This window comes from Ptychodera flava, chromosome 5 (genome assembly GCF_041260155.1).
Source record: "Ptychodera flava strain L36383 chromosome 5, AS_Pfla_20210202, whole genome shotgun sequence".
Taxonomy (NCBI): domain Eukaryota; kingdom Metazoa; phylum Hemichordata; class Enteropneusta; family Ptychoderidae; genus Ptychodera; species Ptychodera flava.
Genome location: NC_091932.1, coordinates 25,999,050 through 26,015,514, shown reverse-complemented (window position 1 = coordinate 26,015,514; position 16,465 = coordinate 25,999,050). Strand labels below are relative to the sequence as shown.

General features: G+C 37.4%; 1 protein-coding gene across 1 annotated transcript; it reads left to right on the top strand.

Moving 5' to 3' along the window:
• The first annotated feature begins 4,203 nt into the window (after positions 1-4,203).
• Positions 4,204-5,810, top strand: LOC139133601 (uncharacterized). Its single transcript, XM_070700338.1, has 2 exons — positions 4,204-4,303; positions 4,588-5,810. The coding sequence occupies exons 1-2, from the start codon at positions 4,204-4,206 to the stop codon at positions 5,808-5,810; spliced, it is 1,323 nt and encodes a 440-aa protein (XP_070556439.1).
• Positions 5,811-16,465: the final 10,655 nt, after the last annotated feature.

Here is a 16,465-nt window from a genome sequence, read left to right as displayed (position 1 = left end):
GGAAATCTATTCAAGGGGATTGCTTACAGTCCGTGACACTCAGCGCACACTTCGCTCTCACTCTAGTGTTGTAAATTTATATCAGCCAATAGGAAACACAGTGTATTACGGTGATAGGGCTTTCTCAATTTGTGCACCTCGCTTATGGAATTCTCTGCCATTACATATTCGAGCGGTTCAGTCATTCGATGTTTTTAAAAGTAAACTGAAAACTCACCTTTTTACGTCATTTTATTCATAATTTTTGTAGTTTTTATGATGAATTTTTATAACATGTTGCTAATTTTAACTTTGCTTTTTTACTGTCAGTTTAAAACAATTTTATGTTTCATCCCTCTCTTTGTTGATTTTAAGTGTAAAGCGCATTGAGATTATTTTTAATGTAATGCGCTATATAAGAAATAAAGATTAAGATTAAGATTAAGGTTTGTGTTGGAATAATGACAGTATTTGCTTCGTTTTGGATATGTGAAGAGTGGCCAAAATGTCATCATGATCTATGTCGAGATCTTCTAAGGGAGCCTTTAGTTATTACAGGGGTGGGCCGGGGCATTGGGGAAGGGTCACTTTTTGGAAATCTATTCAAGGGGATTGGCCACTTTTTATAAACCTATTTTAGCGGTAGGGTCACTTTTGACAAAATATGATTTTACGGCCAAGCCATTGAATGTCCATTTGATATTTTCCGAAAGGAAATTGCCGACAAAATAAACCGATTCATTTAAGGATGATAAATACCTTTTACACACTTTCATATTTTTATTTTTTTTTCTCAATTGAAGACATCCCAAACCCAATAAAGTATATGTTTTCTGAAAGCCCTAACAATTTTTGGAGCCTCCGTTTCGGCACGTCGCTACAGCGAATGGCTTCAGCGGGCGAAAACAATGACGTCAGCAGTCATTACTGATATCGGGCGTGTCCTAAATTCATATGTAAATAAGCTTGCCTGCGTTCCCAAGATAAACACTGCAACGCGACGTAGACTTGATACTATCGGACTAATTGTTTATTGTTCACAAGTTGTGAGAAGTAATCTAATAAATGACGAAAAAGACGTCAAGCACCGCAAAGCGGCGAGTTCAACCTCCTACCACAACCATAACTATGGGTATTTTCGAGATATAAGCTTACATGTATAATTAGGGTTTCCATACGAAGTTTGATGGGTACCGACTAATGTTTCCGTATTTTGACGAGTAGCGTAGCAACTTTATCGTGCCTTCAACAAACAGCTCATTATAAATCTCCATTAACATGTATATTTAAATTATGTAGCGATAACTGTCCCAGCCACACGACCTAACTTTTTAGCCATGTAATTTCCAGGCTGTAGACTGGCCAAAAGTTGTCTCACTGGAGGTGTCATTATTCATGCATGTAAATCTCTGCGCACGTTCGCATCAAAAGGAAAGCTTGTGACCCACTTTTTGAAGAGTCACATCTCCGAACCACTTTGTACGAACAGTCTGAACTTATCGGTGCCGTTAAAAATAAGAGTTAGTAATTACACTCCGATTTTCTGGCTTTGTAAGTGTGTTCTGAGCATGGACGTCTTTCTTTCTACCGCCATGGTTCTGAGCTAGACAACGATCACTGAACGTGGCCTTGTCTGGAGCGGCATGATTAAAACCATTTTGTTGTGTGGCTCGCGTAAATTTATTTATCTGTCTGGGGTTTTTTGTTGTTTTTTTTTTTCTCGTAAAATGTATTCGCCGACATTTCACATTTGGTCAAACAACAATTTGATCGCGGGTCTCGGAGAGTTACGAAGGCAACTTGTTCTGAAAAGTGAAAGATTACAAGTCCATGACCACGGGGATATTAACAGAATGCGTTATTCTTAAAAACCCACAACGTTAATTTTTGTACAAATAATGAAATACGGTCGTGTACTTCGGTTCAACACTAAAATATCGCCTTCTTTGACATGTTGAAACCAGAAATGGCATCGTTCGTTCTTAACTGCCGCCCGTTGCGTTAAGGTACGGTGAGCAGTGGATATGCCAGCACTTCTCAGCGTGGTTGAGTTCATCTACGCGATAAACCAGTTGTCGATTCGAAATGGCAAGTTCGGCGATGATGTAATTTTTCGAGTTAACGTAATTATTTTGTATTTCTTGTTTGGTTTATGTTCCTATAAAAGTCTTGCCAAAGTTTAAAATTGCGTCAAACAAAATTGGAAATATTTAAAAAAAAATTCATATGGTCATGAATTTTGACTAAATTATTGCATACTTTACAATCGAGTTGGCCTTTGACCCATCGCCTGATCATTTGTACATGCATATGCTGCGAATGTCTGCTCAAACAGGGTCCGTGGTCTGGTTTTTGAATTGCTCTTAGCTCCGGTCAGTCGGTGGAGATTCCAAACCAAAGCAAGGTCATTCGAACGTAATGTAGAAAAGTCGACGTGTGTTACCCGGCAACGTTTCCCGATCGGTCCGAGGAGAGGTCGGCGTATTTTTTCGCGCACAATTTCGGGGGAATACAAGTTCGTTGGGGGGGGGGATGTCGCCCGATCAACTGTCAAATTGTATGACATCGCAACCATTTCCAAAATAAAACGACACTGAAACCCTTGGTGAGGTACTTGGATGTAATCTTTATTCACTGTGATTACGTTCAGATGCACTGACGACGGTGCATAATAAGCTTACAACGCGAACTTTACCGAGTTCGACCGATGTGTAAAACACAATCACTGCATTAGAAAAAAAGATGTTTCTTTTTCTGGTTACAATTAGTTCGGAGCAGGAACAATTTTTGATGTCGGACTTTATCAGGTATACAAAATATAATCAGAAACGGACATAATAATTTGATGTTCGGCATCATAGGTTGGGATTCTGGGAACAGTTTTTGAATGTCAGACATTGTATTGACCGACATTATATACCAGAAAAAGTCGTGGTTTTTGGTTGTTTTTTTCGGCCCTAATTTCATTCGGAGCAGGATCGAAGAATTTTGAGTGTGGAACTTTGTTGCGTGTCGACACATATGTAAAATGTTAACAGAAGTGGACGTATTTTTTTGGTTTTCGGTCGTAATATTAAGTTGGATGGAAAACAGTTTTGGTTGTCTTACAGTCTATCAGGTATGGACAGACGTAAGCATACTGGTAAAACACGCGACACGTAGTTTTTGGCCGCAATGCGTTTGAACGGAAACAATTCTGTATGTCGAAAACTGACTTCTTGGACTAGGCTTCGGAGGGACTGTGCTTCAACAAACATTATTGTTACGGTTTATTGTTGACAGGCGGGAGTAATCCTGGTTTTTGGAGAAGCCCAACAACGTCACTATGTAAATTACGCAACGTTGTGTCACTCAAGATGGATTATGCAAATAGCGATGCAAATGTGTCCACAATGTTTACAAAAGCTCCCCGATTTGACATGGGATAGCCACGTGCATTTGTTTTGATTTTTAAAAATCGTGAATTACACGGAAACCATTACTTATCTTGAACTAGCGACACATCTCAATTATAGGCCTTACTTTAAGGTGTATTCTCAGAGAATTTTGAAAATTCGACAGAAAAATGATCGATTTGGTATTTATCATCCTTAAATACATACATTATCGACAAGCTTCACAAGCAAAGAAGATGCAGTGTTATCCTACATTTAAGGTGTCAGGGATTATCGGATTTTGTATAATTGATATATTTGCCTGCAACACGGTTCAGAACAAAGAAACAGGAGCTGTTTTCAGACAGGCCGGTTGGTGGAGGGACTATAATATGGTGCACGTAATATGTTTGCCACCATCTTCAGTTTGTTTACTTCAGATGGTGAATCTTTAGGATATTAACATAACATATCTTTGTAAAAGTTATCTGATTATGGATATTATATTATAGCTTTGTCAATACCAGTGAATTTTGTGACGTCATACCCATACATTATTACTGATAATGTATCGGATTATTCAGCATGGTGGCCCCACAACAAGCATAACAATACAAGGTTTTTTGTTCGTAAACGAATAAAGGAGTGGGCATTTAAAAAGGAGGGAAATTATGGGGTAAAGCATGCAATACATTAAAAGACAAATCCTGATAATGGTGCACAATATCGATAATAATGCCTTTCTGTACGATTTATCAAAATTTTGAGCCCCCTCCCGGCTGCACTTGTCGTCTGCTCTGGCTCGCGCTCAGCAGTCCCGTCCCATACAATACAGTGACCAGTGTGCAACATGGCTCGCTTCGTGGATGTAGGTGAAACAGAACTCAGTACGCTTGAAAATGCAAGAAACGAAAAGAATACATCGCAACAAAACCAAATGGGGAGTGCGAGTATTGAGAGGTAAATTTCTTTATTTTTTCCCCGATTCTTCGACGACGAAAACAAGCGGAAAATACTGCTTGTCACTGAGACGCGAGATGTCAGTGAGTTACTGTATGACTGCCGATGTGTACATTTTTTTTTTTTTTGCGTCAATTTATGCAAATTAATCAGCTGTTCCCAACAAGTTGACAAGCACAGCAGCTTCACCAGGAATAAAACAAAACCAAAACGAAACAAATTGTTCGACTTTAGGATCATTTTTTAAGGATTTTTTATTGTTTCTTTGTTGTAGAATGGCTTGATTACAAGCATTACCCATTAAATTTTGAAGACCTCCCAATCGATCAACTGGCAGAGTTACTCAGAGAATTTTACGCTTCAGCTCGAAAACAAGACGGCGAATCATATGGCAAATCTTCCTTGTCTGGCCTGCGGGCATCTATCCATCGCCACATTACAGGCCCCCCTTACCATCGGAAAATAAATATCATGCATGACAGGGAATTTCAAGTGGCAAACTACGTATTTCGTGGTGTGGTCAAGACCATGAAAAAAGACGGCAAAGACACAACAACACACAAAGCGCCTATCAGCTGTGGAGACCTGAAAACACTATCGATGTCGCCTGTGCTCTCAATTGCACACAACGTCGGTCTACAGCGAAAGGTGTGGTTTGACTTGATGTTACACTTTGGGAGAAGAGGTCGCGAAGGTCTGAGAAGTTTGACCAAATCATCATTCGCGATCGAAAGGGACGACATCGGTCAACGATACGTCAAGTACACTTTCAACGAGAAAGTCAAAAACCACGCCGGCAATGCAGACGACAACTACACTTGTCATGCACGGATGTATGCCACAAGCACAGACCGTTGTCCAGTGGCATCGTTTGAAAAATATGTCAGTTTACTTCACCCTGGCAATACATCCTTGTTCCAGCGACCAAAGGCTCCATTCAATTCGGAAGAATCGTGTTGGTACGTGAACGCGCCTGTTGGAGAGAGTACATTGGGGGCCATGATGAAAACTTTGAGCACAGAGGCCAAACTATCGAAAATCTATACTAACCACTGTATCCGAGCCACGGCTTGTAAACTTCTAGACGATGCTGGGTTTGACACACGGCATATCATGTACATCAGTGGCCATGTAAACGAGGCAAGCGTGAAAAGCTACTCGAACCAGCCATCAACGGGCCAACAACGGCAGCTGTCATCAACCTTGTCCGGCAGCGTCTACGGAAATGACTCTGTAGCCATTCAAGGTCTCGGTCCAAGGTCAGCTACGGCCAACAATCATGACGACCGTACGCTCTCCGTTGATCTATCATCTCAGCTACCTGTTTCTGATCAATCGCTTATAAATAGGCGACAAATTTCATCATCAGTTTCCACGAGTTCCCGGCAAAGCCTCTCCAGTATGTTTGTCAACTGTACCTTTCAAGCACCCGTGTACGTCGAGTTTTCCCGCTCGCCAAAATTCAATAGTTCTCCTCAAGAAGCCATCGAAAATTAAATTTATTGACGCAATTATTAATGAAATTTAAACATTTAAACGAAATTGTTGAACTCTGTTGATATTGGTTTTAATTGAATGTTGTGCTAGTAGCGAATATACTGTCTTTTTGTCTGTGATACTGATCGTATCGATCAGCTGATAACATGGAAGCTCGGTACAACAGGCGTTGGTGTTGATGTTCGTATCGATGAAATATTCCCTTCTTGCATTTCACGTGTTTTGAGCTCTTTGAACGTCATGATGTTGAAAGTTGGTGTTTAAAGCTGGATTTAGACGGTAGGGATGTAATCACTTTTCATTTCCTTCGAAAATACATCGTGTTTTTATTTCCAAATCGAACCATGTACTACTCATTTTTTGTGCAATGAACGTGCGTGTACAGTGCAGTGAATGTGGAGTGTGTGACTGTGTAAATGTATACAGTATACAGATTCAGGGCCGATCTTGGCCGGGCGATGCTCACTGGCTTCAAACTCAGTTTACATTTCCTTTTCATTCGTTTTCTACATCTGCAAATTCACTGGCATTGCCAAAACTATAAAATAATAGCAATAATGCACCCCTTCCCGGCTCATAATGGACTCAAGCAAACTTTGCACTCCATAATGTACTCGGCTTCGCCTCGTACATTATGTCGTGCAAAGTTTGCTTTCGTCCATTATGAGCCGGGAGGGGGTGCATTATTGCTTATTTATATCATACCAGTATACTGATGGCGCAAATACAGCGATCTGATTGGTCGAGACGCGAAAAGAACCATGGTATATTGGCGATATACCACGGCAGGCATGCGCGCGAGCTCTCAGCTTGAGTTGAAGTCCGTTTTTTGACATTCCATGCCAAAATTTCAATATTCTTTTATGATATAATAGCAATAAATCACACCCAGCACGGAATACCACTCGATTTTGACCAGTTCACTTCATATATGCACTCGCTATCGTTCGTGCATATATGTCGTGCATTTGTCAAAATCTCGTGGTATACTGTCGCTGGGTGTGCTTTATTGCTTAATTAACATTATCTTTGTAAAAGTTATCTGATTATTGTATACCCGAGGTATAATTTTTATGTGCATATTCTATGTCCTGGTATTCTACAGTCTTGGCTGCATAGTAATATTCAGCATAACGTAAAGTCAGACTATTTCTATCATCAATATCAAATATGATAAGACTCTTTAGATGAAATCTTCAAGTGCTTTTGTTTGTTTTTTTTTCAGATGACACTGACTGTTCTGTTCGTCAGCATATCATTCGTTGTGAGCAAATTTGTAAACACAAAGCGGGATCGTTGATTTGCGACTGTGGTGAGGATATACATGCGTCAGACAACGAATGCGCGGGTAGGGACTCTAACGTTACCGATCTTAATGTATTTGAACCTGGTTTGGTGTAAATGTAGATGCGCTTAAATTTACACCTAAATTTAATTACCTACCTATTTAGTTACAGCTACAGTATCCTGATATATGTTTCTATTAAAAGTCTATTATAAGTTTTTAACATGTCCTTGTAACAAGTAAAGCAAATTTAATACAAAACATTTCCCTTTGTATTATGTGCAAGTAATTAATAGGTAGAGTTTGAGCTTAGTTCGACATTAAGGTAACCATAGTTATCATATTTTCTTCTGCTTTAAAATACCGATTAATTAGAAAAAAATCAATTTAAAGTCATCCGATTCTATGACGTCATATTTTTAACTAAAACTTACACATTTTAGAAAGACTAATATCTACGCTTTCAAAATCTATAAGGTATACGCCATTTCAAGTCAGTTTATTTGATCAAGGAAAAAACTGTTGTACCCCTACCCCTAGCTTTTGCGTACCTCATACGATACACGCAATTACAGATTGACTCCAGAAAGGTGGTCTATTGTAAATATCTAATGTTAACGCTTATTTCCTTGTTTGACATGTAGAAATAAATAATCTAAACTTAAAAAAGCTGTAAAAATTTTGCTTCATAAAAAGTTAATCACAATTGATACATGGTATTGTGTGTAAAAAATTTCGACATTGTCAAAAAGTTCCATTTTAAAGTCGTTGTATTCCATATACACAACTTTATTTTGCTTAAGTTGGTGTTTTTCATAAAGAACAGTGCCTGAACTTTTCAAAAAATTAAAGTTATGTTATGCTACTTTACTTAATCTAGGGGAGGATATAGTACCCCCACTCCTTCCCATTTTTCGCTATTTTTCGCACTACAGGCAAACCAAAAACCAGTCCACAGAGGTGGTGCATCCCAAAATATCCAATGTTAACATCTGTTTTTCTTGTTCAGCAGATCCTAAAAAACGAAAAACAATAATCAAGTAGTAGAATTCCAGCGCATAGACATTCAGTTTATTGGGATGGAAGGGAGCTACGGCTATAACGTACACAATAAATTACGATACATCAAGTCATTAATTGTTGAATAGTGCAGCATTAGACAACCATCTTGTGGAATGCATAGAAACCTATTGCTGATCTGTTCTATATTTGTCCTAGTCGCATTTGTATGCAAGGTAGAGGCAAAGAAACATTTCAAACTCACTAGCAGTGACGTTTCATGTTAACAGAATGAGATCGACCGATGTTACTATTTCGCTTTTCCAAACGACACGAATTCATGCAACTTCAATCTATTGCACATACAAGCAATTGATTGTATATATATATATAAATATATATATATATATATATATATATGTGTATATATATATAAAGTACGATTACAAAGTACGATTACTCTGTACTTGAAGTAATTTTGTGTTATATAAATGTTATAATTTTGTGTTAAATATATATATATATATATATATTTATATATATATATATATATATATATATATATATATATATATATATATATAATATAACACAATATTATAACATTTATATAACACAAAATTACTTCAAGTACAAAATAATCGTACTTTCTACTTGAAGTAATTCTGTGTTACTATTTATAACGCTCTGCTATAGCATCGAGCACTGTAATTTCCACGAGGACATCTGTATACTTCGATATATATATATATATATATATAGAGAGAGAGAGAGAGAAGAGAGAGAGAGAGAGAGAGGGGTGTTTACTGTATATAATTTGTATTATTGACTTTTGACAAAGTATAAGCGACAAGCATTCATAAGAAAAGGCGATATATCTTTATGGTTTGATAGAGCAATATTTAACTTTATTATACATCTGTTTTCAGACATAATGAATTGCATAGCAGATGAAAGTGTGGGCAATTGTGACAGGATTTGTGTAACTGAAAGCAGCAGCGATAGCTGCTACTGCAACTCACACTCATCAGATAAAGGATGCATCGGTAGGTCAAGAAATGCGTTATATGTTTGTGAGGAAAGCTTGAATCAGTTCCAATGTAGGCCTAATACAGTTACGTTTCACATCCATTTGCTCACAGAAATATCGTGGAACATGTTCGCCTCTATTGATGTCTGAAAGAGTCTAATCAGATGCCCACGATAAACACTGCTTTTTTAGTAACCCGATGTTAGGCAACTGTTGCTCTCATTTCTCATGACCACACTTTGACAGGCAGCATTGCAGTGTTCACAAACACAAACTGCAAACGATCATCTGCCGTTAACACACCGGAGTTTTATTGCTTGAACTACGAAAATGGTTTATGAAAGAATTCCTTTCTTCCACTCAAGAGTGGTTTATCGATATAATTTCCAATGAGTGAAAAGTTAGTACTCTGGCATTTTAAATCGTAATTCTTAACATTCTGTTTTTAGTGCTCCTACAATTTTCTCTTTTGTCCCTTTGCGATTAGTAGATTAACGCGAGTGCTACCAGTTAATAGTTTAGAAAGCTACTTAAATACAAGTGTATTCTTTCCCAAACTGGTAATTCAATGTAACTTTGTTAGCTTTAACTGTCAGTAATCATGACAACTTAACAAGGAGTATATTCTAAAGGTGATTCATAATCTTTGCGCTAAATCCCGCCAGTGCCAATATATGATACTGGGTTGAAGTAAAGGAACTATATGTCAACGTGACAAATCCCTCGCATCTAGGAATCAGCAAAACGAGGAAGGTAGTAGAGCTTGGTTATTATCAACAATGCCTCTTTGGCAGAGACTGAGCGAAGTGGTTAACCTGGTAAGGCAAGGATGGGGATGGAACGGATTGTTCAGCTCCTCGGTAGTTATAGCCTTAAAATTCGGTCTTTGACCAAGTTAACACTACAACAACGGAGCAGGTGAACCTGAAATTCTACCAGGCCAAATTAACCCAACATTTAAATACTTTAACAGATGTTCGAATCAAGTAGGGCTTTCGCAAAAAAGTGAAAACCGTGAGGAAGGCAGCCTATAGATTAAGATCAAAGAGGAATTTTCCAAATGCTGGTGAACTGATAATACTAACAATGAATAATGCAATTCAGAAACAAACACTGTAACAATAATTGCAGTGGCAACATTCCGAAGTGATGGTCAACTATTGTTTACGTAGTTGAGGGGACGTATGTTTGACCATTTGAAAGGTTCACTTAGCCATGAAATAGTGAATAGAACAACATATATATTTTGTTCAAGAAGAGTACGTACAAGGTTTGGCTGAATGGTTGGGGTGAGCTATGGCAATTGGCTCTGGCGAGAACTTTAGTTCTATAGTTCTTTATTGCAGTACAAGGCCTCAGCCCATTGTGCAATGCAATGAAATATAAAGGAAGATGGTCAGTGACAAACTGATCACTAGATGAATTTAACGAATAGACATCTAAATATATACAATAATGAAATACAATTAAGTTTACAAATTAAATTAAATCTGTTACACATTCGCCTCGTATTTTAAATGCTCTTCCAAGGAAAATAGCATATTGTTGATCTCATTAATACCTCGCGAATGAACAAAAAGTGAAATTCATTTTCCACAAGTTCAATATCATTTACACCCTTACAATGTGTACAAATTCTTTGTTGAAGTAGCTGTTTTTGTTATAGGGTATAACATTTATCCCGTTCTCCACATTCGTTTCAATATTGATATTCTGATTTCATCATGCACTTTACGGGAAAGTGATCAGAAAAATCGAACGAATCAACAGAAAAAATGTGAATGTAATCGAATAATGTACTTGATGTAATGATATAGTCAACATCACTAGCCCCTTAGTTTGCGGTGCAAGTGTATTCACCAAACAATGTACTTGATGCAATGATATAGTCAACGACGTTCGCCCCTTGGTTTGCAGTAGATTGAAGTGTATTCACCATATTTGTCGTCAGTAAAACGGCCATTCAACAAATGTATACGAAACTTACTGCAACATTCAACTCGGGTTCTTCCAAAACTATTTACAATTTCATCCTATTAACACGTTCCCTTTTAAAATAATCAATTCCATGGTCAAACAACCCAAAAGTATTTACATCAGAATCACCGGTTACATAATCTTCAAAGTTCCAACACGGGCATTAAAATCACTCGCTATGATTTCATTTTGACCATGAGGATTCCACAGAACCTCGTAATTCCATTAGGTTCGCATTCATTTTAAATTGACGACCCTTCGATAAAATGTATACAAACCCGACAATGATGTCGCTCGTAAGACACAAAGCTTCTTTTGACAGAATTAAAAATACAGTGTCATTGACACTTTGGACTTTCTTAACATTTGCGAGCAAATTTGACCTGACAAAAACGCTTACACCACCACAGAAAATTTGCCTTCATATGGGCGGCGATGTCGGAATGTTGAGAAAGCAACTTGATCAGAAAGAAATGTGTCAAACTCGGAGGCAGACCTACCAAACTTTTCACACACTCGAACAATATCAAACTTAGACAAATAATTATTTACTGTAACAATATATCAAATACTCTGATGAGATAGAGCGTATTCACCTGAGAATTTGCAGATATTTATTTAAGAAAATACAGGGTGTTAGAAGCAATGCAGGTACTTATGCTGGCCTTGGGGAATGTGGAAGATTGTCATTATGTTGTATTTATATGAAAGATGTATAGCGTACAGAATATTAAAATAATGTTGGAAACAAGAAACTACCAAAGGCTTGCTATAGTATGTTAGGAAATCTAGATGATGCAGAACCACATGGACCACCGACATCAAAAATGTTCTTTTTTAAATATGGTTTTGGGTTTGTCTGGATGGAACAGCAAACTGGGATAAAACAATGTTTTACACCTATTCTTACAAAGAATAAACGATTGTTTCCAGCAAGAATGGCACCTAAAGATACAGATTCAATTTAATTAAGCCTTCATTGTAAATCTAAATCACTATTTGAACCGGAAAGTGCCTGGGCCATCTTGACGGTATTCATAAGGTTATTTTATAAATTTAGATTATTTTTTTCAAATTTCCGTTGCTCTTCTCATTGGCTACGTGATGAATGGAGAAGGCATCGACGGTCTATTTTCCTCATAGATATGATCCATTCTGACAGTATGTTGAGCTCTACATCCTCCCATTTAGCCCATTTTCTGGCTTATTCCTCAGTATTGTCCATAATGGTCTTAAAATTATGGTTTCAGTTGATCCTGCGAGGTTCTCTGAACTTGGGTCCAAAAGATAATATCTTGCGAAGGTGGAGATTTTCAACAAAGTTCAGGTCATCACTGATGAGGTTATGACATAGAGCAGTCACAAGATGATGGTGTTCAAGGGAATTCATCTAAGTTTAACTGCTGCAATACCTTATTGGAGTTGAATATTTTTTAGGGATTGTGTAGGTGTACCGATATGACAGAATAAGTACAGACTGGTTCTTAAAGTATACAGGTATAGTTGCTGTTACCGTTTTGTTATGAATGTATGGCTGATATTTAATGGTATCAATTCCTTTGTTTGTAAATGGAAGCTGTATGAAATGACGATGTTCATCAGTCATAGGTTCAGCACGAACAGACTTGTACAGTCTGCAGAGTGCAATATCAGAAATACTAATACTGACCAGTCTGGAGATTTTCAACAAAGTTCAGGTCATCACTGATGAGGTTATGACATAGAGCAGTCACAAGATGATGGTGTTCAAGGGAATTCATCTAAGTTTAACTGCTGCAATACCTTATTGGAGTTGAATATTTTTTAGGGATTGTGTAGGTGTACCGATATGACAGAATAAGTACAGACTGGTTCTTAAAGTATACAGGTATAGTTGCTGTTACCGTTTTGTTATGAATGTATGGCTGATATTTAATGGTATCAATTCCTTTGTTTGTAAATGGAAGCTGTATGAAATGACGATGTTCATCAGTCATAGGTTCAGCACGAACAGACTTGTACAGTCTGCAGAGTGCAATATCAGAAATACTAATACTGACCAGTCTGTAGGGTTGTTTGTTTGGATCTGTCAAAGACGGTTCAAAATGCATCCTTCTCAAGTCCTTGATGGACAGAGCAAATAACGAAGCATTTCATGACATTTGTCATGGCAGATGGAGGAAGATATATTCAATTTAGGCAGATGGTAACGCCTATGTCCATGATCGCCTCTTCTACGGACGGAAGAGTCAAAGAGGCCCATTACATTCACTTCTGAACAACCAAGACCTGGGAGATTGCCTGTATCTTTGATTTTGTCATTACAATCATAAGGCATTGCGATACCTAACGGTTTAATTCAGTGGTATTCTGTCTGTCTACGAAAGGTGAACTAATTCTTGGGCTGTTGGTGGGACTGTATTTTTCTTCAAGAATACGGACACGCATAGACAAAGTGGAGTGGTCGTCTTGGTTAAAATGCTTATAAATTTGCATGTCCAAAGATGGATTTACTCCACTGCGATGTCCGTTCATTGTAGATCGTAAACTGTTTCCCGAAATTGAAGGGAACTGTTCAGCTGATTCTAACGCAATGACATAGGAGCAAAGAACTAGTCGAAGTTTTCTGTACAGTCCACTAATCTTCTTGACCCTTTTATATTTCAAGTTGATACATCTTTAGGAAGTTTAGATGTAATCAAAGAGACGAATATATCTTAGTTTGTCAAAATATATTCAATATGCTGAAGTGTTTTTTAATAGTATCATAAAGAAATTGCAAACTACCTATTTATTCATCATCTTATTGTAGTGAGTATTAATAACAGCTTGTCCATCACCAGATCTCTTTTGAAGTAACTTTCCATTGATGAAAGCAATACCTGCAATAGCTTCGAGAGCATCTCCAGTGAGTTAACTTCTAAAGTAGTCAAACGTCTCGATGGCAGATAACTTAGGGTTTTTTTGTAGAGCAGGTTCAAAGCAATCCCAAACTTCCTTTTACTTCAGGACATCCATCGAAGCACTTCATGTCAAGTTTTTGTAGTTTCATAGCAACAGATGTACTTTGTTCTTGAAAAGGCACTTGTGGGAGATACTCTTGTACCCTGGCTTGTTAAGAGATCTTTGGTATGGTGTTGCATTTGAATTTGGATCTCGATCAGTTTTTCCATCTGCTTTTCTACGCCAGTAAGTATGTTAACTTTATTTCCCTTAACGCACTTTTCATATGCAGTTAACTCATCCATAGCTCTTCTAACTGTAGAAATGAAGTCCATAAAATTACTTCTTCCTGTTCAAATTTTTATTGTTATTCCTTATCTTCACTTTGTTCAACCAGTATGGACACTTTCTCATCGACTTAGGTCAACTTTTCAAAGTATCATCCAGTTTCAATTTCCTTGATTTATTTTCCAGATATATTTATACATATCTTCAATGCTGACATGTTGTCTCATTAAAGGATCAACTTTAGCTACCTCTTTGTCCAAAACATTTTATATCTTATTCTCAAGCCTTTAAGATAGGAAAGTGGCATTTTCGAATAGTTTTCTTGCTGAGATTTTTCCTGAAAGTTTAATGTTCATTTGCCTTGTAGATAGCAAGCTGCCAGCTCAGAGATAAGTTATTTGGTATCTCACCACTTCAAAGTTTTTAAAGTTCAGTAAGTTTCATCTGATAGACCGATGTCGAAAGTTTCAGTTCAGTCAGTTTTGCCAGATATTGTATCAAGTATCAGCTTTCAGTTTTCGACTAACTTAACTGGCTCAAAACACCTCTTCAAGCGCACCACTTCTTCAAGTTCTGAAAATCTTAAATGAAGAAGGTAGCCCTTCTTTAGGTATCTTGAGTCGGTTCTTCAAATCTTAAGGGCAGGTAGCACTTTTTCAGGTGTCTTGAGTTTCAAAATAATTCAAATCTTCAAGTGAGACGGGTAGTAAGTCTTTTATGATCTCCTGTCGTCCTTTTCTCCCGGGTTATGGCTCAAATTGAGCACAATGAGCACAGAGCACAATGTAGTTGTAGCAGTCAATCGCTGAATTCACAGTTACATAGAGTCATAATGTTTAGACAACAAAAAAAGAACCTTTACTGCCAAACAAGTATCCCGCAAATATATGGGACCCACAGAACCTTTGGTCAGGGTTTAAAACAAATTAGAGTTTTTGCCAGATATTGTATCAAGTATCAGCTTTCAGTTTTCGACTAACTTAACTGGCTCAAAACACCTCTTCAAGCGCACCACTTCTTCAAGTTCTGAAAATCTTAAGTGAAGAAGGTAGCCCTTCTTCAGGTATTTTGAGTCGGTTCTTCAAATCTTAAGGGCAGGTAGCACTTTTTCAGGTGTCTTGAGTTTCAAAAATAATTCAAATCTTCAAGTGAGACGGGTAGTAAGTCTTTTATGATCTCCTGTCGTCCTTTTCTCCCGGGTTATGGCTCAAATTGAGCACAATGAGCACAGAGCACAATGTAGTTGTAGCAGTCAATCGCTGAATTCACAGTTACATAGAGTCATAATGTTTAGACAACAAAAAAAGAACCTTTACTGCCAAACAAGTATCCCGCAAATATATGGGACCCACAGAACCTTTGGTCAGGGTTTTAAAACAAATTAGAGTTTTTAGTTGAAATGTTCTGTATAGTCAATTGTCATTTACTTCTCTCAAAAATAGAGCAGATTATCTTTTCATATAATTTAGGTTTACTAGTTTTGAAATGATTTTATCCAGGTAAGTAAAACGAGAGAGAATTTCAGGAAAAATACTCATTGTTTTCTGGGTGACTGAATAATCAATGTAAATGAATAACTTTAGCAAATCTGAATGCATCTGAATGAACTATCAGTAATATGTGTCTATTGTCCAAAGCAAATCTTAACATAATAATGCATATTCGTGGTAGTTCCACGAAAATCTGTCCTAATTTTCCCTCTGGAGACACATGCATTTATTTGATTCGGAAATGATGGAAATCCCCTTCTAATTGTTTTTAGTAGCACATATTTTTAGCCCTGCATTCACAAACACTGCTGAGAGGGAACGGGAGAATTGACGGGGACTTGAAAATATGAAGGGTATGTTTGTGGCACTTAAAGGGTATTAGGGACTAAAGGGGACTCGAAAAAATCCTTTCTGATTGGTATGAAATATATGTATGGTTGTCAATGTCTTAGCCACAGCTTTTGACAATTTTTTGGCTGGTTTTGTTATGTGTATCCACTGCAGTTTCTTGTTCTTCTCCCCGAAGTGTGATGAAAATTCCAGCACAACCGTATGTGTACATTTAGCGTATTTATATTTATATTTGTTATATATCCGGGCTACAATTTACGTGTCATCAGAGTATTTGCCAAGGAGAATTTTGTTCTTCTATCATGCTGTAGGG

Bases quoted from the DNA above. Each gene is read 5' to 3' on its own strand.
- LOC139133601 (XM_070700338.1), top strand. From the start codon at position 4,204: ATGGCTCGCTTCGTGGATGTAGGTGAAACAGAACTCAGTACGCTTGAA. The intron at 4,304-4,587 runs GTATTGAGAGGT...TCTTTGTTGTAG, and splicing joins AAACCAAATGGGGAGTGCGA to AATGGCTTGATTACAAGCAT.